Here is a 26,819-nt window from a genome sequence, read left to right as displayed (position 1 = left end):
AACATTAAGAAATACACACACATTAAGACAGTTAAGTACTTTGCTCATTAATACAAGATGGCACAGGGACAAAGATTTTACTGTTTCATGTAAATAAAAATGGAGAGGCTAATAAAATGTACTACCATTATTTGGAACAGAAGCTTGAATAAAGCGGCAGTTACTAAGCCCACTTTGTCTTTTTGAGCAGAGGAGTCTCAAAGCTTGGATTCTACTGTTTACAGAACACAAAAGCCTAGCAAACAGATGGGGAAAACAATATCCCAACAACCCACTCCAAATCCCCCAAACTCCTGCCACAAGATGGTAACAGAAAAACCCAACCATTAATGCCATTTGAGCCAGAAAAGCAGAGAGGACAGTGTAGGTTATAGCTCTGTTGTATCATTTCTTTGCAGAAGTTGTTTTGGATTGAAGTAGATCCACCCAACCTAGCCACGTCCTTGCACATGTATCATCCAGCATATCTTTTGACAAGATACATCAACACATATTAAAGAGTCAGCTCTCATTTTCACATAAAAATGCTGAAGCAGCAAGATTAAAATTGTGAATTATTTTAAAGGTAAACAAACACACAAAACTGATAATTTTTTTTGGTAGTTGAAATCACTTTTATTTGTGAGGAACGTCACCCATGCTGCACAGTTTCAAATAGATCTTACCAAGGAAAGCGGAAGTTTCTCCTCCCCGTGTCCTGCAGTGAACAGGACTGGCACAGAAAAAAAAACTCATCACACCTGGGAGGTTTAGCACCAGCATCCAATAAAAAAAAGCATTTGATTTCAATTTCAGTTCTTTGGTTGGGGTTTTTTCCCTTTTCAGTTTGATACCGAAAGAAAAATTGAAGAATTCAATACTAGCGAAACAGTGAAATTAAAAAAAAAAACCAAGAAACCCCACAGTTGCTGTTGAAACTGGGGAGGTTGCTCTTTCTGAATCTCGCTCTCTTTTTCTCTCTTCATGCATCTATCTTGCAGGCGTTCCCTGGATCTCAGCTGCTGGTATTTTTTTTTTTTCTTGTAAGTTCTGATGTTTCAAATCTTTGCTTTTGTCACCACTGTTGACAATTTATTGCTTGAGTGTTTCTTTGGTGTTACTTTTGAGTTGTATTTTAGGACACCTGTTGAAGAGCCAAATTTAAAAAAAAATCCATTTTACTTTAAGTTTCATTTTGCTGTTGAAGAGGTGGGATGTCAGGTGGAGAGGGACTTATCAGAACAGACAGGATAAGCATGACTAGCTGAGAGTATCTTCCTAAAGCAAAACATTACTAACTCATCAGCAGATGCTATTGATATATAGACCAGTTAAATCTTCCTGAAAAAAAAAAAATCAGATTGATAAAGCAAAATTTACTTTGTGACAGATAGAAAGGCAGAGGAGAGAAAGAAGACGAAACAGCAAGCAGTTCCTTGGTTTGCCTATACAGCACTTGGAAGTTACCACAAATATCTAGCCATATATATGGGGATGTGGCCAGAGTCCAAGTCCTAGAAGTATACACAATGCTGCTTCAGTTGGAGAACAGGAACTATCTCTGTTGCTTACCTGAGGGATGGTAAAGGTGCCTGGGGAGCCAGACATTACTCAGCACCACTCTGCTCGGTCACTGGAGCAGGATTTTCAGCAGGTGTTTCAGTCACCTTTGTCTGAGACACAATAAACCTTTATTATAGGCAAAGACTAACCTCTACACCCTTCCTCTGTTAAGTGCTAGGGCCAGCACAATCTATGTTTGAATATAATCAAGGCAGATGAATCCTCAGAAAATATTAAGTATAATACACACACTAAAGTTTAGTTATTACAGAGCAGATTCTGTCAGGGCACCACCTCAAGTGGATACAGAATGGGAAAGTCTTTCCTTGTTAAGGTAAAATATGCATCTGCAAACAGCTCCCTGAAATCATCTGGATCAAGCAGTTCAGGAAAGGGATCTGGAGCTTTCAAGTCCATCTCTTACACTACATACAGACTGGTGGTTTGAGGAAGCTGGAAAACACAACTGTTTCCTCCACTTCAAAAGTATTTCTTACAGTCTGACACCAATTAATCCAGAAGCAATCGCTGTCCCACTGCTGGTTACATTTAAGATAAGCTACTTGTTCTCAGATTCACAAGGAATAACAATGAATACCTTCAGCCATCAGCACTTTGGACTTGGCCAGACTCCTCCAGCACACCAAGATGACACTTGATAAAAACCCCACAGGACAGAAGGTCTTGAACATTCACCCCATCAAAACTTGGTCTCCACTGTATTTTGCCAGGCGTGTGCCTACCTCTTTCCCATCTTGAGCTGGAGCATTGGGTGGACGAGGTCGACGCCGGTAGTTGTATGGGCGCCTATACCCACGGCGAAGTGGCTGCTGACTCATAGCATTGGCCTCATGATGGTTCTCTTTGTTTTCAGCCTCTCCAGCCACTGGGGCAGGGCGTGGACGTGAGGGCCCTCTGAAGAGGGGGAGAAATAGGTATTAGGTATGAGAGAAGCCTGAGAAGGTTAAACTACCGTAATTTTAGCCCAGCAAAAACCTCTCTAACCAAGGATTATCTTTCATAGCTTCGCTTGCTAGCAAACCATCTTTGTGGAGTTCAGCTGGCATCTAGGTGGAAGAGAAGGGCCTGTTTCATTATGTTAGAAAACCAACCTGGGTGTCTCTTCACTGCTGAAGCTACATCAGCATATTCTGCTGTCTGTCCTACAATAAAGAGGTAGTTAGCCCATTTGAATTGCTAGACAGCAGAAGAAACAAGCCAGCAGTGGCCACGCAGGGTGACTCTGCCAAGTTAGCCTTGGACTAGCTATATACCAGTCCAGCCCTATTCATAATTAACTATGTGATCCCTGGGAATTGCAAGTTCACCTGTAAACCACTCCTGGATCTTCCTTCTTTGCCTTATGTTGCCCCTCTTGACCATATAAGAAAGTGTAGCATGTATCTCAGGCAAGTTGGAACTCATTAACAGTAATATGTAATGACATGGGGAGATGTCTGGGACTGGTTATTCAAAAAGAGACAGAGACTTTTGGTTTGGAACTACAATGTATGTTAACATCTCAAAGTGTGTGGATACATGCTACAGTTTACAGCTTCAAGGGGAACAGCTGAGAGGGAGGTGCTGATCTCCTCTCTGGTAACCAGCAACAGGACATGAGGAAATGAACAAAGCTGCATCAGGGGGCGTTCAGACTGGACATTAGTAAAGTGTCCCTCACAGAGGGTTGTCACTGGAACAGGCTCCCTAGGGAAGCAGTCACGGCACCAACCCTGTCAGAGCTCAAGGCGCATCCAGACAACACTCTCAGTCATATGGTTTAGTTTTAGGTAGTCTTGCAAGGATAAAGTCCAACTCCCTGCTCCTTACGGGTGCCTCTCATCTCGAGATACTCTATGATTCTATATGCTATCAACTCCATGTTCCTGAAGTATGCAAGAACATTTAATCTCATTTCCACTATAAGCAATGTATGTTTAGAAACTGTCAAAACACAGCTGAAAGTCATGACAAAGTCACTGCCTACTATCTAGTTCCTGTTAGCTAGCTTAGCTAATCCACAGCTACCCAGTCCCAGAAGCCAATTTAGTTTTTCCAAAGGAATCCAATAGAAAAGCACTAGTGTCACTGAATTTAGTGCATGTAAACACAAACAATGCTTACCTGTCAACTAAAACAGGAACATTCTGCACTCATATTGGATACAGTAAGCTATCATACCTCTTACAGGAAAAATTCCTGTTAGCCATGGCAAATTATCCAGCTTGTGATTGACCCACATGACGTGCAAAAGCTCAGATGCCTCATTGTACTTCGTGTGGTGCTATTTCTGACTGCCCAATGCTAACAAAAACTTTCAGGAATAAAATTTATTCAGCTCAGATCCCTACAAGAAGCTGCATCAGTATTATCTAGGCTTCTGGGAAATGGGGTAAGTGGGACAACTTTAACACAAACATTCACAGATAGAAAAAGCTCAAAGTAGAGGTCAAAGGCTTGTGGTTCTAGACCCAGCATCCAGAAGGATCTGTTTTGCATGGAACAGGTAGTCATTACAATGAAGGACAATCTTGTTATTCCTATGAAATCCAGCTTCTTGTTGCTCTTGGCCTGTTATTTACCTCTTGCTGTTTGTTTTTGAACAAACATGCATATGAAGCAAATGGGGATTACATCCATTTCATAATTCATCTCTAAATTAAATGTTGGAACTTGACCTCTTGAGCTAGTTGATACAAAGACAAGGACAAGATAAAGAGGAGCAAGTGAGCGAGTGGCAAACTAATACAAATCAGCTCATCAAATCAAATCACAGATATGAGAACAGAATCGTATAATAGTTTAGGTTGGAAGGGACCTTTAAGGCCCTCTAGTCCAACCCCCCTGCAATGAGCAGGGACATCTTCAACTAGATCAGGTTGCTCAGAGCCCCATCCAACCTGACCTGGAATGTTTCCAGGGATGGGGCACCTCTCTGGGCAGCCTGTGCCAGTGGTTCACCACTCTCATTGTGAAAAACTTCTTCCTTAGATCTAGTCGCAGTCTACCCTCTTTTAGTTTAAAGCCATTAGCCCTTGTCCTATTGCTTCAGGCCCTGCTAAAAAGTCTGTCCCCATCTTTCTTCTAAGCCCCCTTGAAGTAGAGGAAGGCTGCAATAAGGTCTCCCCCTTGTTCAGCCTACTGTTCTCCAGGCTGAACAACCCCAACTCTCCCAGCCTGCCCTCATAGGAAGAGTGTTCCATCCCTCTATTTTTGTGTCCCTCCTCTGGACCCTCTCCAACAGGTCCATGTCTTTCCTGCACTGAGGGCTCCAGAGCTGGACACAGGACTCCAGGTGGGGTCTCACCAGAGTGGAGTAGAGGGACAGAATCACCTCCCACAACCTGCTGGCCATGCTGCTTCAGATGCAGCCCAGGATAGGGTTGGCCTTCTGGGCTGCAAGTACACATTGCCAGCTCATGTCCAGCTTTTCATCCACCAGTACCCCCAAGTCCTTCTCAGCAGGGCTGCTCTTAATCCCTTCATCCCCCAGCCTGTACTGAGACTGGGGGTTGCCTTGACCCAGGTGCAGGACCCTGCACTTGGCCTTATTGAACCTCATGAGATTCACACAGGCCCATGCCTCGAGCTTGCCCAGGTCCCTCTGGATGGCACCCCGTCCCTCAGGTGTGTCAACCACACCACTCACAGCTTGGCATCACCTGCAAACTTGCTGAGGGTGCACTTAATCCCTCCATGTCATTGATGAAGATATTAAAGAGTACTGGTTCCAGTACAGACCCGAGGGACACCACTCCTCACCAATCTCCATCTGGATATTGAGCCTTGATGTAACCATCCAATCAATTCCTCATCCACCAAACAGTCCACCCATCAAATCCATCTCTCTCCAATTTACAGAGAAGGATGTTGTGGGGGACTGTGTCTCAATACTTTATGAAGAACCAGTGAAAGTAGTCCAGTCTTTCATTAAACTTTCACTCATTCTCCAAGATAAAACAAGTCACAATAAGCCAAGAATTTGAACGAGCTGTTCCACTGAAAGGAATTAAATTTTAAAAGAGTGAGGCAACATCTCAAAAGGTATGACAGTCAGAGGCTGACTATTTCACACTGATATTTTTAACTGCACCAAATTCCTTAGCTATGGAATTGTTCCCTCAGTGTAGAAGCTGGAAGCTGGAGTGGCCATATCAGAACTAAGGCTGGAAAATGAAGAAAACAATCCTACACTAGCCAGTTTAAGGTATGACTAACACAGATGACTCAGCAACTTACTCCACATATCCCACTAGAAAGCATCAGCCTTCATGTGAACTCCAAGGGATCTTTACAAAGAACCTAAGAATAGCCTACTGGGTCTTCAAGTGTCCATTTGTCCCAGTTACATGGGTTCCTAGGGAAAAATAAGGACAAGGAAACCTACTTCCCAAATAGCCTCCCAGCCTCCAATTGGTTTCCACACTGGGGATTTCCTAAGCCAGATAGTTTGTCTATTTTAGAGCTATCACAATGGTGTTCTCTTCTAGTTATTTGACCAGTCTCCCCAAAGCTCATGCAAGCTTCTAACATCACCAACATCCCGTGGCGAAAAGCTCCAGCAATCTGCTGTACGCATAACAACCCGAGTCAGCAATCTGAACACAAGTCAGCAGTGCGCTGCCGCAGCAAAGGCAAATCAGACCCCAGGCTGCATCCACAGAGGAATCACTAGCGCAGAGAGAGAAATGTGAACATCCCACTCTACTCGGCACTTATCAGGTCACACCTGGAGTACTGTGTCCAGTTCTGGTCCCCACAATTCAAAAAGGTGACAGACAGACTGGATACAGCCAAAGGAGGGCCATGATGATCAAAAGGCTGGAAAAATTAACCTATGAGGAAGGACTGAGGGAGTTAGGTCTTTTCTCACTGGACAAGAGAAGGCTTAGGGCGGGGGGACTCTCAGTATTCCAGTACTTAAAAGGCAACTACAAAGAGGACAGAGGCGCTCTCTTCACAAGGAGCCACACGGGACAACAGGTACAAGTTGCACCAGGAGAGGTTTCATCTTGATATAAGAAATATTTGCAGTGAGAATAATCATTTACTGGAACAACCTCCCCAGCAACGTGGTAGAGTCCCCATCACTGAAGGTTTTCAAGACGTTATAGGACAGATTGCTACGTAGTCTCAGCTAGACTCCCTTTCACACGAAAGGTTTGGCCAGATGATTTTTGATGTCCCTTCCACCCTCTGCTGTTCTATGGTTCTATGAACCTCCCTTTGTTTTTCAGCATGTCTCCCACTTCCTGCATTTGAAGAATCCTCAGTGTATTTTTGTCAGAAGAGAAACAAAAATCATTTCATCCATCCTTTCCATGCCATTCAAGATTCTGAGGACCTCTATAACCTATCTTCATTTGTCTTCTCTCCCTCCCAGCCTCAGAATCCTCAGTCACTTCCATTCCTCACACATTTTTCCCCTTCAATAATTTTGATGATTTTTATCTTATTATTCTGGAAATTCTCCAATCTCTTTAGCACGCCCTTTCTCAAAAGTTTCTCTAGCAAGAGTAACTAATACTCCTATTTTGTTACCTTCTCCTTTAGGAGCCCTCAAGGAACCTAAAATTTAAGTCCTGGCTGACAGCAATACCCTCCACTAGGGCAGGATACTAGAAGGTAACACTTATGCTGCCATATAACCTAATGGCCTGTAAGAGATAGGACACACCTTCAATTTTTCCTGAACAGCAGCCTTTCCTCTGTACCTACAAGTAGCACCAGCACATAAAAGCAAGCCTGAGTGATGCACAGAACTGAGCTGGATGCACACAACCTACTAATCTAGAGCTAAACTGTGAACTACTCTCTGCAGTCCACAAGAAAAGTTATAAAGCACACCCTGTCCATGCAGATGGTGGACCTAGCTGTCACAGATCAAGTAGGATTTGGATTCATTACTTGTCAAGGGAAGCGTAGCAGTTCAGCTGGGAAGACACAGACTTTCCAACTCACTTCAATGTGTTGCTCAATTGTAAGAAGTAACAGGATACAAAGAATTCTTTGCCCTTTCTTAACCTATTCCTAGCTCTGAGCAATATATAAGCACATTAAACAACTTCTACAGTTGTTTCCTTATTCCTGTGGTGCACCTTTCTCCCAGTAATTAAAATACTTCTTACTGTCCCTGTCATGTGTATGCATATTAATGCTTCTTACTGTCACATGCCATGTGTATGCATATTAATGCCAGGGAATACAGCTTCCTGCTTCTAATGAAGCCTGTATAGATCACAAAAGCATGCACATGTAAGGATGAGCAAAAGAAACAGCACAAACCTGCGATAGCGGGGACGATAGGTAGGATTCCTATGGACTTGTTGATGAAGTTGTCCTCCTTCTGTGACCCCATCCTTGATTTCTCCCTCACCACCCTACAACCAAAAGAAAACAGAAGACTGGGTCAAAGGTAACATGTTACCTTATTTCATGGGCAGTGTATTAATTATAAAGCAATAGTCTAAACACAAGTTCAAAATCAGTACATCAGTACAGAAACACCAGCATACCAGGTAAAAAAGAAGTAGATACTCAGAAGGCTTTAATTTGGGCAAAGATAAGAGCAGGACAGAACAAGAGCCAACAGGGCTGCCCTTGTTCCTCACAGTAACAGACCAAGAAGCTACCTGATGCCTCCTGTCTTGTCAAGAAAGGCAGAGAACCTGAACAGGTTTCTCTGATGCATATGAAAGTCCATTTCACAGGACACTGCATTATAAGGGGTAAATGTGTTATGGAAAAGGCAGCTGTTGATCAGGATACTTCTCGATTTGGAAAGCTGAAAGACATCATCCTGAAACTTGCAAGAGACCACTTTCTGGCCTCACTGTACACAAAGCTCCATTCCACAGAGAACTTCCACAAAAACATCAAGAAACTTAAAGATAGAAAAACTGCATTTGTATCATGTCAAATACTCTTCTACACACTCAACATTTTCAACCTTTCAGAGATGCAGTGGTTATCTTTCCCCTTTAGCTGTTAACTGATAAAGCTGTATTTCAGTTTGGGCTTTTTTTTCCTTCTAGTTTGTTGTTTGTTTTGTTTTCTGAATGCCAGCCACCAGTAACATCTTGTCTTATGAAAAGTTACATTATTTACCATTTCCATTACACTATTCTTCCCTTTAAAAGAAGGAATTTAAGAAGATCTGTTTACAGATCTTCTGGATCTGATCGAGCAGGAAAGAAAAGCTATTGCTTCTTAACAGCCTTCAGTAGTCTACATGAAGTTTGACAGGTCTCCTTCCAGTTCCACACAGCTATTTTAACCACCACCATCATATTTTGCTCTATTTTTAACTGGTGATCTCCGGCAACTGCATGGGCAGTGAACTTTTCCTTAGCTAAGGTAACACTACATTACACAGCATTTAAAAAGGCTGGAGTGTTGTAGGTTGTAACAAGTAATCTTGAGGAATTAAATGAACCTCAGTGACCAACCTGGACAATCTTCTCCTCTCACCACAATAAAATACCTTCTAGATGCATTAATCGTTTCAAGTACTCTTTGCAGCTTTCTAAGTTTCCAAAAAGCAGAGAGACATGGCCTAAAGGCAACTGGAATATTTCATGCACTGTACCTAGAAATAGCTATACCAGCTATTCTTAACAATGTGACAGGGTCAGCTGCTGAGGTCAGTAGAGAGAAATCAGGATTCAATTTAAAAACCAACAGATAATGCTATTTATGATTGTGATGTTCTCTTATGTATAAAAGTGATCAGAATAACTAAATATCAAAAGGAACTCCCACTGACTAAGTACATAGTAATAATAGGTAGCATCTGATAGCAGTTGAGAAGTACTTTAGAGACTCAGAACCCAAAAGGAAAGTTACACTTCTGGGTTTACGATAGCATTATACTACTTACATCTACTTTGCAATACCAACCTGTCCCGTTTGTATAAAGATGCTTTGTACTACGTAACTTTACAGCTTAACTGAAGGGTAGGCAAAAGTGTCTTAGACAGCAAGGTGAGAAATAGCACTGCCAGTATTGTGTGGGACAACAGTGATTCAGAGGTCTTAGGATCTGCCTTTTGTGAAGCAAGGACATAATGCTGCTCCTGCTCTCACTCTCTTCCTTGTGTGAGGACTGGCAAAGCAGAAATAGAAGAGAGCAGCAAAATGTGAAGGGAAGAGGAGACAAAATTAAAAGTCCTGAACATGTTCCAGCATAATCACGATTTCTCTCTTCCAGGATTTCTGAGCAAGCACACATGGAATGAGCACTCAGTTTCAGTGGTGCATTGCCAGAAATACAGAACCACAAAGGTCTGGTAGGTCTTGTCTGAGGGACAATGTGCCAGAAGCTAACAAAGCATCAACCAACAGAATTGTAGGGAGGACACACAACAATATTTTTCATCAGCCAAAGCTCTCCTATAGCATTTGACAATCAGCATCACATTCACAGATCTTTAAAAGGCAGTACTGAATTTCTACATGTTTTTAATGGCACAGCCGAAGTCCACTCCTCCCTACAGAGGGTTGCACTGGAATCTCAGATAAAAGATTTAGTCTCCTGTAGTGATGGAAAGAACAACTAAACCTGATGAAGAATTACTCAAAAAACCAAACACAAACAATTTCCTATTCATCTTGAACTGAATGTTGCTATGTCAGTATTTTAAATGGGTTTGGCTTAAACAATCAGTTGAAAACAGAATAGCAAAGCAACTGAATTGCTTAGCCCAAAAGTCCGGATAATTTCCTGCATCTTCTACAGTATCACAAAAACGCAATTAACACATTACATTAGTATCACTGTCAATTGATCTAGGTCTTTTGGCCAGAAATTAAGTATAGCTCCAGAATAAAACAATTATGCTGTCAGAAGTCACTAAAACAGATGCAATTTGACCAGAAAACAGAAGCTGGGCTTTGAGGTCTTGTTTTACTACACTGATAGTAAGTATATTGGATTCATTTATTAGGAAAGCTTCATTTGTACTCTTAAAAGCACCACACATGGTCTAGCACACACAATCCTGTTCACTCAATCTCCTCCACAGGAACCTTCCAACTCCATGTAATACCTTTCTAACAAAACATTAGGTCATCCTAAAGGACAAATTAATGAAGCTGGCCTGCTGTACTCCACTCATTTTCCTCTGAAGAAGGCCAAAGTAAGCAGGCAGGCTGTGATTCCCCATGAGGGTCTTGCACAGATTTCTCTCACCCTAAAAAGGTACAAAATTTTACTGCTGGCCCCAAAGAAAAGTTCTGGAAGCATTAAAGGTACCTGCAATGAGCTTTTTACACATCTGCTTCCCATAATGTCTTCATTTGTTCTTACATCTCTTCAGATCACTCTCTAGTTTTTGTATAATACTATTGATATTTTCAGATCTCCTCTCTACAAAAAATTGTCAACCTATAAAACAGCTTGAGAGCTATTTCACTTAATTTTCAACTCATTGGTATATACAGGCCTCTATTAGTAATGCACACAGTATTTAGATACGGACATCATCAGTTCTCAAGGTTATTCCATGATTCACTGTCTGTTAGAACTTTCCGATTACAGGTCCACACCATGTTTAGTTAGGACTACAGCCTCTTTTCTGTAGCGGATACAATTAAGAAATTTCCGATATGAACAAGTACTCCTACTTTCCAAAGAAGTCTCCATGCAATCCCGAAGCATTTCCACTTTCCACTGAGCAATTCCTCAGATTCCTCAAGGTTCCCTTTGCTCTGGAGAAATTCACACAACGTGGTCAAAAACAGACCCAGTAAGCTACACACAGTACAGACACATTTGAGCTAGCATGGCAAACAGATAGCATCTCTAGTTTGCCTAAAACCATGTCAGTGACAAAGGAGAAATCAACTCTTGTTGCACTACAAGGTTGGACTGGAGTTGCTAACAGATATGAATTAAAAGTTCTTGAAACCTAGAAGGCCACCATGTCAAAAGTAATTTCAAACTTTTTTTTTCCTTCTGTAAATACAGGATTCATGATGTGGGCAGCTGAGCTATGGGAAAAACCTTTTACCTCTGCAGCCTAGCATCTTCAAGCATAGCAGGCCTGGGTACACTGAAACCTTTTCCTTCAGGTGTGCAACAAGAGTTTCCTGCAGCTGAGTAAATAGCCTTTCAGCAAACACAGCCCAAGAGTGCCATACCATCAGCATCTCAAACTGGTTTCAGAAATATCCTGCAGGACAGTTAGCCAGAAACAATTCCTCAAGCAGAGAGGCACAACCTTTAATGCACCTGTTAATGGGACCACACAGAATAGTGTACACATATTGCTATGGCTCACAGACATTGCTACCTTTCTCCCCCTTTACACACATGGGAACAGAAGGGGAAGGAAGAGGCCTTTGTCGAAGGAAAAGGTTATTAGAAAGAAGCATCTTTCTAGAAGCAGTAGACATGCAGTTTCAGTGTGAAGAATGTGTTGACTGATGCAAGTGAAAAAAATCTCCAAAAGGAAATACTGATAGCTTCAGATGAGGATTCACTACTCTGAATTGATCTATCAAAGCAAGCACACAGGGGATGACAAAAATATCTGATCAAGTTTGAACAGTTTCACTGACCTACACTAGGACACCTTCAGGGACAGTCCCTGCAAAGACCTCCTTAAAGTGGAGCTTTGACTTGTTCAGGCAGCTAACAGGTAAATGGGTAAGAAGGCACAGCAGAACTGGTTGCAACCTCAAACGAGCTCAAAACACAAAAAGGGTCCACTGCAACATGCAGAAAGTTGAGCAGGCATAGCAGAACATCAGCTTTGGCTGCACAATGAACTCCTGACTGAGCTCAAACCTGAAAAGGAAATATCACTTAAGGCTCACATGTACAAATCTATAAGACTACACAGCATACATTCAGGAGTGCTGCAAGAGCTGGCTAATGTCATTACCTGGCCAGTATGATCTTTGAAAGGTCACAGCAGTCATGGAGTTTACCTCATTACCTGTTAGAGTGGCATGATAAAGGAATGGTACTATAATGTCTTCATCATCCTTGAACGAAAAAGGAATTTACTCTTAATTTTAACAGATGGTACTAAATCCAGATGAGTCGATGCATTGATGGGCGGGCCTGCCATTCAGAGAATACTCAACAAGCTAAAGAGAAGGACTGACAAACCTCATGAGAAACCAATGGGAAACAATGAACACCCAGGTTAACATCCTATTGTTAATTTTCATTTGCAAGTTTTGAAGGCTGTAATTCTTCCAGAGTCAATGATCCCAGAGAAAGAGCAGTATGTTTTCAGTTATGAAGTGAGAGATGACTTCATAGGACATCAGGCACCAGTCACACAACAACCAAAGTCTGGTATCCACACCAAAACAGTCTGGCAATTCAGATATAAGCAAGCCAAAGGAAAACAGTACGATATCACAACTTGTTCCCCTTGTGTACATCTTCAAGTACCACATCCAAATGCATTACAGTGTCACATGCAAACCAGATTTTTAGCTGCATGAGTTTGCATTAGACATCCATGAGAACACACCCCAGCATGAGTACCCTGAGACTGAATGTCCTCATATCCAAGACGGGTCTCACGTTATCATTCTTCAGGCACAAAGAAACAGCTACTTTCCATACTCAGCAGTACACACTGTTGTCCAAGCCTTAGTATGTCTGCTTATTTAAAAGCTGAAGCATCTCCAAGACAACACGAATATAACCAACTAAAGCATTCACTCCCAATAAAGACAGTTGAGGGAGATTCTAATCTCAGAAGAGCAAAGAATCAATACTGCAATGTAGCTAGTTGATGAGCTAACAGATAAGGCTGGAAATATCAAAAACCTGAACAAAACCCAGTATCCTACTACTTTGCCACTTGACATGTAAGTGGAAGCTACAAACTGTATTGCCACAAAAACAAAGACATACTCAGTAATAAGTATTCATCAGTCACTAGTACCAACTTGTAGCAGCCTCCATGGGACTCAGAACATCCTTCATGTTTTTAAACATGGTGGTGTTCAACAGGATTAAAGAAAAGACCTCATGATAGCTACTACAAACAGCTAGACTTTAAGGAAGGATTTGACAACACTGAGTTTGCCCCCATGCTGTTGACTGTGTAGAACAAGATGAGAAGAGAGTTAATGTTGCCTGGGTACAGACTTCCACCAGGGGTCTCATACTGGATTGTTCACATATTCCTGCAAGTGATCATCAGACTCAGCTAGGAAAGAAAAGATGATCAAGCCTGGAGTATGTTCCAGTTTCTTGGGTTGTTCCAGGCACTAATTTAGCACAAGCATGATGTGGATAGGAGTAGTAACCGATAGAAGCACAGCCATATACCTCATACTTATTTGTCCCTCTGCAAAAACTTGCAGGGAAGCTGCTTAGGAAGGCTTGCAGGTGTTATGAAAAGTGGTGTGTAGCTAGCTTAAAGAAAAAAATGCATTATCTTTACACTGTACTGCTGTAGGCAGAGGCCTATAAAGGGATGATACATGGAGGTTTCAATTAGTTGGTCATAATACTACCATGTCATGCAAAAGTGATGGACTTTTAAACAAATCTGGTTTTCCAAGTAACCCTTACAAATTATGGTATACTACTTATGGTAATATAAATACTTCCCCTTGCTTCAGGTAAAGGGCATGGTGAACCACTTACGAGTCTCACTCCTTTGTGTACTCTTCAAACAGATACCTTAACACCTAAAGAGATGGTTTTTAACACAATTCCAGAAAGAAATGCCAAGGAAGGGCCTATAGGACACCCAGTAATAAGAAATATCAGTATCAATATCAGTAACATGCTGGAGGAACCTAGAATATTACTCAAGAACATCTCCCAGCTTAGTTAAGCACTGACAGTTTACTATACACCAGCGCTGAACCTGTAGTTCCCTCTCGTGAGAGAATCAGAAGACTGCTGAGGAGGTAGGATGACCACCACTGAAGAAATTAAACTTACACTTCGAGGAGGTCCACGGCGTCGGCCAAAATAGCCACGTCGATAGCGGCGCCGGTCTGCAGCATAGCGGCTGCCTTCTACAGGAACTCCATCTGGACCAGTGACATTAGCTGCTTCTGCACCCTAAAAGGCCAAAAGAAAGTAAGCCAGGATGGCAAAAGAAGAATAACCAGGTACAGGGAGAAGCAGAAGGGATAAGATGAAACAGGAAAGACGCTTGTTTGCATCAGTTCCAAGCTACAGAGATTACTTCCTCCCAAGTAGTACAAAAAGTCTGTTAACCCTGTTACACAGGAGTTATGATCACAAGTTAAGACCCTATCAGCCAGACTGAGTTCAGAGGAAAAAGGAAGAAGTGACTGATCAAAAAACAAAAAACATCAGAAAACCTCAGAAAACTCAAAATGTTTGAGAAAGTCAAAGTGTAGAGAACTTGACGGTTCTTACAGTTAAGCTACCAGACTCCAAGACAAATTCTTCAAGGCAATGTATCTATCAGTTAATGCTTATTGGGCAGACTGCAAGCTTCAAATGCTCTATCAAGTAGATTATAGATTCTAGAAGCACTAGGATGTAGTTACAGTAGAGTTTTGATATGCATCTAGAAAAACTTCTTAATGAAGCCTTTAAAAACCCCATCTTCCACAGAAAAGCTTTATGAATGCCACCCACCCCAGGGATTAACACATTAGACAAAACCACCAGATACACAGATAAGGCTCTGTGTTACTCCCCACTACAGTGATGTTAACTCTGTTGGACCACACCCCTAGATCTCCATAATGTCTCACCTTCTCTCCCTCGACCACATCAAATTCTACAGTCTCTCCATCACCAACACTGCGCAGATATTTCCGTGGGTTGTTTTTCTTTATCGCCGTCTTTAAAGAAAGAAGATACAGAAAGATATATTGGTTTATCTTACACATTCATTGCCCTGTAGATAAGGGAAGGAGAGTATTCTTCTGCTACGATCCCAAGTCTGCATACCAGATCAGTCACCACACAAAGATCTTTCAATATTCTTATTCCATAGGCCCTCCAACACTCAGTCATGTTTTACTCCTTTCTCAATACTCATGAGTTCACAAATCAGCTGTTGCTCCAGGATCCCCTCTGTCAAGCCTACTAAATATCCAGATCACTACATATTTCTGTAGGAACAGAGTTCACACAGTGTTTGATCTCCTGTAAGCCATATCAAGTCAGCTCCCGCAGCAAGTGACCCATGCCTTCAGTCATTAGGAAACCTATAGACCATTTACAGAGAACTTAATACCAGGAGCAATTTTGTAGAAGATGACATTAACTATAAGGTATCATGGCAACTGATAGTAACTAGACAAGAATTACTAGAACTCTGGTGTAACATAAATAAACATGTTACCTATACACCATAAGGGAGACTCACAAAAATTAGGCAAGTCCCTAGGGAACACAGGAATAGCACCAGAACAGACAATCTCAGTCATCTTTTCTAGACAGAAACCTCAAAATACTATTAATGTGGCTTTGGATCAAAACTGGTTGAAAACCTCCTCAGACTCACAGGAACACTCGAGACTCCTGGAGCCATTTTCCAGCCTGTCAGCTACAGGTGCCTTTCAATCCATGGAGTATTTCTGGGATTCCACAGAAGGCAGTTAGCAAGACAAGCCTATCTGGTCATTAAGTAAGAGTTCACAAACTGGAAGAGGCCATGGGAGAAAAAAAACCAACCACAACACCAAGCAAAAAACAACACACATATCGTACAAGCCAATCTAGGAGCCAGCTTTTTACTGAAGTTCTCTTAGTTCTACTAAGTAGAACTTGGTAGTTCTTCTCCTTAGAAGGACCAATCCACTTAAAGTTTTCTGATAGGGCATCTTTTGTTAGCATGAAGGAGGCAGGTGCAAGTCCAGTGGACAGAAGTATGCATGGAAATACACAGCACAAATCCGGCTTAAGAAATGGGATGCAGGGCAGGAACAGAAAAGACAGTTGTCATATCTGTCTGCAGTTCAAGAAAAACAAACAGAATGAAGATCAGTTGAGTTGTTGCCCATGCATGGCAACTATAGTCATTCAGTCAACAATAGCCCAGAAATATTTCCCACTGAAGGAAAGTTCTAATCAGTTTAAAGTTGAGCTTGACCAGTTTAGGAAAAGTATTTTCATTGTTGCTGAATACAGTCCCCTTTGTGTTTTAGGCAAACAGGCAAGTACGTCCTTTTAGCCCTATATCCAGCCACACCTTTCCCTGTACCCTGCAGTGTCCCTGAACAGCTCATGGAAGAATGCAAGAGTGTACATATTATTGCTACCAAAACCAAAAACAACCCAAGAGTCTTGTTTTGTTGTTTTTTTTTTTTTAATACAGGAAGAGAATGAGCTGCTCAAGCGAATTCTTTCGGGAATTACTTTACAAAGCAGAGACTCCCACCATCAGCTGAGACAGCTTTGCTTTCTGTTGACCTATTAGTGTAACTGCCCCATTTCTAAAATCAGATGGAAGTGCTAGCTTTTCCATAAATGCTATATACTAATATTATCTTCATTGCAGATTAAGGGTGTAATTCTTTCACCACCACTTGTACTGAGACAAGTAACTCAAACTTTGAAAACTTGTGCTCTGCATACGATGGAGACATCAACAAGCTCTATTTCAAACTCCTTCCACTTCCTTGTAAGTGCAGAGGAAGAAAGGACTACCAGATTTCTTTTCAGCAGGTGTACTGATTAATCAAGCTCCTCAAACATCCTCCAAGAATGGTAATGGAAGATAAATTCGATAGGATTCCACATGTTCTGTTCCAGCTTTAGGAGCAGAAACTTCACAAAGCAGATTTGCAATTGAATAACTTGCCAACAGGAGACAGACGCTGCCACATAGCAGGCTGGGGTTTGTTTATAAAGGCAACCAGGAACAATTTCAGGTAAGTCCTGTAATTCAGAGCAGAAATTATATGGCTTTACTACTTACTTCAGCTGCAGGTAAACATTGCTGAAATAAGCCTCTAAACAAGCTTAAGCTCTAAGCTTGATGAAATACTTTTGCTCTGTATATCCAGAGGGGAGAGAGCACTATTCTCCCTGTTACTGTTCACCAGCATCCTGCAGGCTTCAGCTTCAATTCAGAAGACAGATGTTTTGTGTTAACACAGACAGCACTCAACAATTAAAACAGAGCCTTTCCTTTCCCAAGGGGACACTGATGAACAGACAGCTGCAAGAGTCTTCACAGCTAGTTCAGTATTGTTTGGAAAAGTTCTTTCCATATCCTCATGATATCACATCATGTGCACATCCAGCACTGTCACAGCAATAGCCAAAATTTGTTACACCAGTTACTGGTGCATGTACACAAGGCTGTGCACAATAAATATAATTCAGTGAAGAAAAAGAAAGATCTGGGCAGCAGAAGAGCTTAACTCCTCCTCTCTGCTTGCCAATTTAAACTATGCCTAATTAAATTGGACTTCTGACACTTTTAATGGTGTTAAATTGCAAGACCCTCTTCCCCCCAGACACACTCCACCTCACAAGGCAGACCGATCCCTATTGCTCACACCAGCTCTAACTGACACAGTGCCCTAGACAGCACCTTGCATGAACCAACCTGACAAGGATGTAAGCAAGACAAAGCAGGTGAAGAATTGCCCTTCCCCATAACACTGCTTGGGTCCCCTGCATGACAAAGGGTTAATTCAAAGCAAACCATGCATGCCCTAAAGAGAAAAGCATTTTAATCTGTACTAGGTTTATAAATAGCATCCAATCACCAGACACCAAGCATTAACCCCCATTCCAATCATGAGATCGGCCTGTTCCCTGCCTGCTGCGGATGCATGCTGGGGAGGGCAGGGAGGAGGCTGTATCTATTCAACTAGGTCAGCCTTATTCTGATGGGATTAGGCATGTAATCCAGCCCCTCCCGGGACACACGCAGGGAGGAGGGGCAGAACTGGCACAAACCATCAAGAGGGAGCTCACAGCAGGATGTTTGCTCACACAGTGGATTTGCCTCCCTTCACTGGGCAGGCCCCATCCGCTGGCTGTACAGAGCCAAGCACTCGGGCAGGAACTCCACACAGAAAGTCCCAGGTGCTGGTAGTGAGCACATTCACATACAGGAACAGCTTGAGATGGAAGAGCTGAGGAACACTGATTGCAGCCGACCCAAACCAGAGCTGGAAGCATCTGCTCTGCCATGCACAGCCCACCAACAGGGTTAATCAGATGCAAACTTGCAGACATGGTATTTCTGAAACATCAAGCCAGTTTTGCTCAGAGCTCACTACGAAAAAATTTCAGCAACAGGAGATGAGAAGTAAATTACACACACACACACCCCAGTTTACATTTAGGTGAATAATCTCCACAGGTGAAGGAGACAAAAACAGCACAGATAATACTAGCTTGCTGTGGGCCTTCACTGTTTGGGGTCTGTGCAGGCAGCCTTCCCAAGAACGACAACTGATCCTCTGTCATCTGCACAACAACCGTTTCCCAGGATATTTTCTCACAGGTCTCAGGGAGACCTCATTGTCTTCAAGGTAGTTTTACAGTGCTGCCTATCCAGAACTTGTTTCTGCTACTAGAACTCTTCCCACCTTCCTCTGAGTGTGTTGCATTAGGCCACAGATGCAGCATTTGTATCAGTGTGCACACGGTCATTAAGGAAGGAGGGTGACCATTAGAAATTGGTACATGCATTGAGAGCTCTTGCTCCCCATCCAGCTGAACTGGGAATGTGTACTGTGAACACCTCCTGACATCTTCACTTGTCAGAGGCATAGGCTTACCTTCTCCCAGCTTCATCTGTTTTAGAGGTAACAGGTGTAAACCCCTTGATCCAGAGAAACTGTTATCATAGGCTATTTAGTCATGAAGCCACAAAACCAAAACTAACTCTCCACATTGACCAGCATATTTAACACAACTACATATGTACATATCCTCATCCTCTGTGACCAACTCCAAGTGCAATTTTCCTTGTTATATTTGATGGAAATACTGCCACTTATACTAGAGAGAAATCTCATGCTTTTAAGAATCACATAGGCCTGCAGACATTTCATATGGGACAAGTTCCAGGGGCAATATTTCATTTTCTGGTGAAGTAATCTCAGATAATGCAAAACCAGATCTAAGCCAACTAATCAGTTTATATCAGCATGGAGACAGAATCCTCTGTCTTCCTATTAGTTGCCTGTGACCTGAGAGTCACAGTATAAACTTAGAACAGTCTACTGACAGTTCAAGAAAAGTTAACCAATGACAAGCCGCTGGGCAACCTGTCTCTGCTTGGGCACACTTGGCACACAGCCTTCCTCCTCTTCTTCCTAAGAGCAGCTGCCTCATGCAGCAACAGCTGATGGCAACCCAGGCTGGTCAAAAGCCAGACTAGATCACTTTCTCCCCAATACCAGGGAGGGCAGACAGAACAGAATGGCAAATGAAGAGGGTAGAAAGAAACAGAAGACACAAGGAGCATGAGGAAATGGGGAAGAAGAACAGACAACAAGTAGCAAAGTATTTACTAAACAGAGGAGTCATCCCCTCAGGGAAGGTACAACCAAACAAAACAAGAACAGATCAAAAAACCTTTAGTGTTCAAATCAGAGCAGACAAAAGAAAGCATGACGGGTTATAATACTTACTCCTTCAGTTAGAACTCCAAAGAGAAGGAAAACATACCCTAATATTCCTCCCTGAAAATTTCAACATACGTGTCCAATCAAGGTATTTGCGGTAAATTTTCTAAGAAGCCAGGACAAAGTTGTGTGGCTGTTTCAGGAAGTTGCATTAGAAACCTATCATACTGCACATCTTTAAGTACAATTACTGCTGTCTTACCTGATGAACAAATACATCTTCTTTGGTGTCATTTCTGCAAAAAGAAAATGAGAAGTTGTTAAGAGTTTAGACTAAGACTTAAATAGAAACCCCTGACTTCACAAGTGAAACCCTCCTTCCTCCAGCATGTAGTACATCCCCTGGATTCCATACATTCCATGTAAGTTTATGCTACCAAGGCCCTGCTCTGAATTTCCAGGGTCATATGCTTGACAGCAGAAAGGACTCTCCACCCTTCAGAAGAGTGAGGGAACAGGGGGAGGTTCTCTGTAATCTTCTGGCAATTGTTCAATATTTTGTTTTGACACAGGGCAGAGTTTATGACTGGACTGCTTGCCTTTCACTATTCCACTCCCTTCCCTCCCGCCCCCCCCCCCCCCCCCCCCCCCAAAAAAAAAACCACACTTCCACATGGGATGCAACCTGAGCTGTTATTCCAGAGGTCAAGCAAGACTATCAACAGGACTGGCCACAGCTGTTAACAGAGCTCTCCTTTCAGTGAAACTCAAAGCAACCATGCACAAGGGGTGTTACGAGAGTACATTGGAGGGGGACCCAGACATGAACATGAGGTTGTCTGGATTAGGCCAGCCAGTTCAGGCTTCTGCATGCAAAATATGAAGACAGGTCTGAGACCTTGACTCTGTGTCCCCATACATCAGAAAGAGCCTAGACACAGCCATCTGATCAATTCCTTCTCTTCAGAGGGAACAGGTGGGTCAAAGTTTGTGAAGATAATGCATAATAGAAAACTTGTGCTGGACTGAAGTAATAGCAGACTTCATTTTAGGAAGAAAGCTAAAAAGCTATTACATGATATCCAGCTGAAGGCTCCAACATCAACTGCTATGAAAGACTTTAAGAGCACTGCCTAATTCAAGCTTTTCTTCTAAGCTTACATAACACTGGATAGTAGCCTCCAGAGACTGTACCTGGCTTCAGATCCATGAAACAGGGCTCTTCTACCCCTTTCTAAGTGTCCAACTTAACTGCTGTGTAACAGTTCAAGGACTTGCAGGACGAAATAACTTGCCAGGTACACCTTTTGCATGACAAGTGTTCACCATGCTTTGTTTTTCATAAGGCACAGGACATTTAAGCCACTCAACACCACAGATATTGCAGTCTTAAAAGCCAGAGTTTCCTCCAGTAACTTAGAACTGTGGGCCTTGGGCAGCTAGGTTTGGAGTGTGATCAGTATCACTTACAGCTATTTGTATTATCAATGCAACTCAGAAGTTTGTTAGTGTTCAGAGGAAAAGAAAAAAAAGCTAGAAAGAATTTCTGTGAACCCAGGCCTGGAATATCTTCAGTTAGATGGTATCAGAGAATCTTAATGTGTATTTAGAGTAGGGATACGACCACTCAGTTAACACTTGAATTTCCATCCAAAAATCTTTCCCTTCATCCTCCAACTTTACTTGCACCTTTAAAAAAACCCCAGGTAGTCAGGAAAGAACATACAGTTCATTAAAGGGGTAGTAAAGTAAACATGAGAAAGTAGTAACAGACCAAACTTGTAGTGAGTTTGACCCTTTCTGTTTTCTCCCCATACACACAACCTTTGATGGTCCCCTGAGATGATAGCCGAATTTGCTGAATGCCTGGCCAAATTTGGCTATCAACTGCATGAACCTGTAGTCAGGTCCTCGGGTCTCTGCTGAAATCACCAACACATGGTATATTATCTGTACCAGGAGTCTTAGTACAATATAAATGTGACTTTCGTAATTTAAACATACCTGTTGATAAAGCCATATCCATTTCTGACATTGAACCACTTGACTGTGCCAAGAACTTTGGTGGCTGGAAAGAAAAAGAAGTTGCTCTAAAACATAATGGTACAAGAATGTTATAAAAATACTTTCATACCTTCACATGAAGTCACAACCAGGCCTATTCTTCTCCTTTACCACTCAAAGCATACCTTCATCTCCCACTTCAGTTTACACTAATGCAGTAGCAGGAAGCAGTGCTTTCACTTACTGTTCTTCAGCCAAGGGTCTACCACACAGCATGTAGAATGAACTCCAGCTCTTATTTTCAGAATTGGCCATCTATCCCTTCTTTTTATTTCTTATCCCAGAAATGGGAAGTGAAGCCAAAAGTCCCATTGCCATTCATCAGTTCTTTAGCTTAGTAGCTAGACAGGAAACATGGCTGAAGGAAACTGTTTAGAAAGTCCTCTCTTTCACTCAGTTACCCTTCCTTTCTTTCTTGGAAGCCAGAACTGGCCAAAAGAAACCATATCAAGCACGATGCAACTCTCAAGTTGAGAGGCAGCACATCCTTACTTTGATCAAGTGCTTTCTTGCATTGTTAACATCCCTCTAACCAAACGAGGCCCCACAAGATTTATTTTTTTTTTAATATTCCTACTGGTAGTGATTTACCAGATATAAACTGACCAACTTTATGTTCTGAGACTTCTAGGATCAAGACAAGCTCCTGTCTCAACACCAAAACAGCATCTTCCTTAGAAGCCATACTGCAGTGTCTTATAGGACCTGGCGAAACCTGTTCCTCCAACATATAGGTACGTGTGGGAGGAACTTAACAGCAATGGAAGTAGTGCAACCTCTCCTTCCCTCTCAGCAACTGGGTGGAGGCCACAAGCTTGTACTTCTCAAACCTGTAGGAAAGGGAGAATTTTGGGCTCTAGACTCTAATACATGTTACTTATTACACAGCATGACCACAACTATCTAAGCAATCTATGTAGTACGTATTTGAAAAGGGTCTAGTCACCTACAGACGACTGCTTGTTAAAAACCTTACATATGTTTGGGGGGTGGGAGGGACCCAAGAGGCAATTAAAAGAAAAATAGTCTAGAGTCGGTCTCCAGTTCAGAAGTCCAAGCCAGTCTGCTAGAGGCAAGAACACACTGCAAATCATTACCTTCATCTGCTCTACACCTGCATTCTTCCCTAAACATCCACTGGGAGATGACAGGGCTAGACAGACCTTTGGTCTCACATAGTCTTGCCATTCTTATATACCACTCCCACAGACAAAAAAAGAACAACCTGTTCCCCCTCCCCTGAACAGGGCTAAAGTAAGAACACTTGCTGATAGCAGTCCATTGTAGTACTGTTGCTATTACTGAGAGTAGTAACAGGTCACTTCTTATTGCACTTATAGAAGTGAAGATTTTGGCCTTAATACAATTTTTAGCAGCAAATGTTCATACTTAGAAGCAAAACCGTGTTAAGACCAAAACGGTTATTAGAGAAAACGGCACCACATTGTACAGCATCCATTCCCAAGACTTATTTATAGAGATAAAAACCCTAAATTTCACTGCTTAGCACTGATTCAGAAACAGTCTGACATCAACATTTATAGTTAGGCTTTTAGGTTTCGTTTCATGGGGGACATCACTAGATACATGCACTTACTGCTACCACAAAGGCACTGGCTACATGCAAGAGCCTGCTGCATTAAGAGAAGTCAACAAGGAAAGAAGAGGCAGGGGGAAGGCACAGAAACAGGTGCCAATGGCACAGGCAGGTTTTAGCCTGCTTTAAGCAACAAGGCTAATACCACCAATTCCCCCACCATCATCCTTTCCCTCTCCTGCAAAATGGCTATTGAATCTGTTGGCCTATTTCAGTCAGATAAGGAAGAGGGCAAGAAACCTAAGAAGCCTGATGAACACCTTCAGAGGAGTCAGAAAGCTGGTGGAAGGAGAGGTCCTCAAAACTTACTCTAGCTGTTGATAAATGGAAGTACACACACTGCTTCAGAGCAACATTGCTCCTTTTGCACAAGCTGTGAGAGATCAGGGGTTAGTCTCCAATATATTCCCTAAAACAGTATACTGGGGAAATACTATTCTCTACCTGCACTAGTTACAGTTCCCGTAAGTATTACTGCGGTGGAGAAGATCAGACACAATAGCATGACTCTGAACATCCACGTGGCTGTGGCACAGCCATTGTTAAGCCCGAGCTGTCATAGCGGGGAAATCAGGCAAGTAGAAGGACAAGCCCACAGGAACCCATAACCAGTTTTACTGACGAGTCAGAGAAGGCAGTTGATGTGATGATGCCCATCCCACTAGCAAGTGAAAGTCCACATACTTCTAGAAGATGCTGTACGTTGATGCTATCAGAGGAAACAGTCATCAGCCACTCCTACCCATGCCAAAATAGCCTTTTCATTAGTTTTAACAAGGAAAGTCAAAGCTTCCTGCAACCAAGAGAGAAGAGAAAGTTGACTAACCTTTATCCTTATTCCTAGAAGTCAACCATTTGGATGCCCTGGGCAAGCATCAGACCTTACTTCTAATGAGATCTTTGTAAGAGGAGACTTAAGTGAACATAATTACAAGACCATTAGTAGGGACACTTGAGGTGGACTTGGACATAAGTCCATTTCAATTAGCAATAGCAATGATCATTTTCCTTACAACTCCTGCTAAAAAGCTTGCCTAACGGTAAGGCCAGTGCACAAAACCATCACCACGGTGGTTTTATTCTTTCCTACTAGAGCAGGAAAGGCACTTGTGCTTTCACTTTCCCCTCCACCACCCCCCCAAGCAATAGGTGAACAAGATAAAAACATGACCAAGAATGAAATAAACCATGGTAAGGCAAGAAGCAACCAGACATACCAACAGATATGGATGCGCCTTGATCAATTACTGACAAATCAGATAACAGAACAGGAAAAAAAAAAAGCAGCACAAACTGCTCCTCCAATTTCTGTTTTGCTAAGAATCATTCCTACCTCAGCTCCAGAGAAATCCTTCACCTGGTTCCTCTATCTGCTGCAGTAAGACCTCAGTCTTTCCTTTCAGAAGGGAAGATGCTGTCTTTCCTTACTGAAGTTCAGGACTCTACAGTAGTGGTCAGCCTCAGCTTTGCCTTACTAACCTCTTAAAGTTATGCAGTTACAAACAGCAGATCCCTAGCTCCACTGCAGATTGAAGACTTGTCCTTTTCAACAGGTTGATCCTGTTTAATCACCATAAAAAAAAAAAAACAAACGCACTAGGCTTGAATACAGAGAGGGCAACTTGGCATTTCGCGTGCCTTTTTATCGATAAACGTATAAACTAAAAAAAAAGGCACTGATTCTACAAACATTATTAAAGCAGTATTCTCTATAGATAGAAAAGTTGTGTAAAGACCTTAGGATTAAAGGGGGGCACACACGGTTTACCAGTAACCCCTTTCAAGAGGAGATGCTCCAGCAGGGCACGGGGCCGGCGGCAGGTGCCGGGAAGCCCATCAACATGGCTGCGCTTCCAGTCACTATCCCCGCCCGGCCCCCGAGCTCCTCTGGGGCCGGGCGGGGTAGGGGACGCCGCCGCCACACACAGGTACTCCCGCCCAACTCCGAGTTGGCGTCCCGGCCAGGCGCCGCTCGGCTCCCCTCGGGCCGGGGAAGGAGGAGGAGGAGGAGGCACGGCCGCCTCCCTCGAGCACAGCCTGACACACAGATGCGGGGGGGGAAGAACAGGGTTGGGCCCCGGGCGGCGGCCATGTGCTGCCCCCCCCATCCCCCCTGCTCCGCCTCCGCTGCGCTCCCGCCGCAGGTGCCCCGGTCCCGGGGAAGTTGGGAGGGGGACCGGTACTCACCCAGCACTTTCTTCTCCGTCTCGGCCGCGGCTGTTGTCGTGGTGGTGGCGGTGGCGGCGGCGGCGGCGGCACCGGGAGCCGCCTCACCAACAGCCGCGCCCGGCGCGGCGGCGCTGACGGGGCTCTTGGGCTTGGCGTCCGGTGCAGCGGGCGACGGCGGCGCAGGGGCTCCGGCCGGGGCGGCGGCGGCCGTGGCGGGCGCCGGGCTGGCGGTGCTGGTCTCCGCCGCCTCGCTCATGGTGCCTGGCGGGAGGGAGGGTGGTGGGTGGCAGGCGGGTGCGCGGCGCTCGGCGGCGGGTGTCCCTCGGGCCCGCGCTGGGTCTTACTGCCCCCAAAATGGCCCCGCCGAAGTTTTAACACAGTCAGCGGGGGCCGGCGCCGGGACTCGCACCGCCTCACTAGCATTTAAAGGGGCCGCGCCGACATTGAGCGGCCGGCGCGGAGTGGGCAGGCGCCCTCCCGTGTCGAGGCGCCCGGCATGGCATGGCATGGCATGGCATGGCATGGCATGCGAGTGAGTGGATGCGCGGATGCACTCTGGCGTTTTGTGCGTGCGCGTCTGTGCGGATATATGTGGCCGCGTGTGTGTACAGGAGTGTGTGTACGTGCGTGGGTCGTGCGCGTGTCCACGGGGGCGGCGTGGAGCTGAGCGCCGCGTGTGCACGCACATTCGTGTCTGTGGGTACACGCTGGCGTACCCCTACGCAGGGGCGCGCAGCTGCGGGTACGTATAGATATATACGTACACACGGAGGCAGCGGTGCGTGGGAGCCCGAGCTGTTCATCAGTACCCGCGCGTGTGAGCCTGGGCCCGCGCTGCACACGCAGTGCTTCGTATGCCTGCAGCCTGCACGGGTGCCTGCGCGGCTGGGGCGGTGGAAGGTGTGGGGGCGGCTGTTGCGTGTTCTTTGGAGGGGACCGTGCATGT

At 43.7% G+C, this 26,819-nt stretch overlaps 1 protein-coding gene across 2 annotated transcripts; it reads right to left on the bottom strand.

The window, feature by feature from the left end:
- Positions 1 to 590: 590 nt before the first annotated feature.
- YBX3 (Y-box binding protein 3) lies at positions 591 to 26,201 on the bottom strand. 2 transcript variants are annotated; one of them, XM_082005324.1, is made up of 9 exons: positions 25,892 to 26,201; positions 22,048 to 22,111; positions 20,306 to 20,339; positions 15,256 to 15,345; positions 14,465 to 14,587; positions 7,828 to 7,922; positions 2,286 to 2,457; positions 1,552 to 1,652; positions 591 to 1,123 (listed from the first exon to the last, which is right to left on the bottom strand). In XM_082005324.1, exons 1-8 carry the CDS (start codon positions 26,127 to 26,129, stop codon positions 1,587 to 1,589), a joined length of 882 nt encoding a protein of 293 aa, XP_081861450.1. In that variant the 5' UTR covers positions 26,130 to 26,201; the 3' UTR covers positions 591 to 1,123; positions 1,552 to 1,586. The 2 variants fall into 2 exon arrangements, with proteins under 2 accessions (XP_081861450.1, XP_081861449.1); XM_082005323.1 differs by having other exon boundaries at positions 591 to 1,652.
- Between the last annotated feature and the right edge of the window lie 618 nt (positions 26,202 to 26,819).

Source organism: Phaethon aethereus (genome assembly GCF_964289735.1).
Source record: "Phaethon aethereus genome assembly, chromosome: 1".
Lineage (NCBI taxonomy): Eukaryota > Metazoa > Chordata > Aves > Phaethontiformes > Phaethontidae > Phaethon > Phaethon aethereus.
The sequence above is the reverse complement of the archived record's forward strand: the minus strand, read 5'-3'. Positions and strand labels throughout refer to the sequence as shown.

What these genes read in the sequence shown, in the direction of transcription:
- YBX3 (XM_082005323.1), bottom strand. Translation starts at nt 26,129, where the DNA reads ATGAGCGAGGCGGCGGAGACCAGCACCGCCAGCCCGGCGCCCGCCACG. An exon ending in AAGATGTATTTGTTCATCAG is followed by an intron (nt 15,346 to 20,305) that starts GTAAGACAGCAG and finishes CTTTCTTTAAAG; the next exon opens with ACGGCGATAAAGAAAAACAA. An exon ending in GCCGTGGACCTCCTCGAAGT is followed by an intron (nt 7,923 to 14,464) that starts GTAAGTTTAATT and finishes TTTTGGTTGTAG; the next exon opens with GGTGGTGAGGGAGAAATCAA.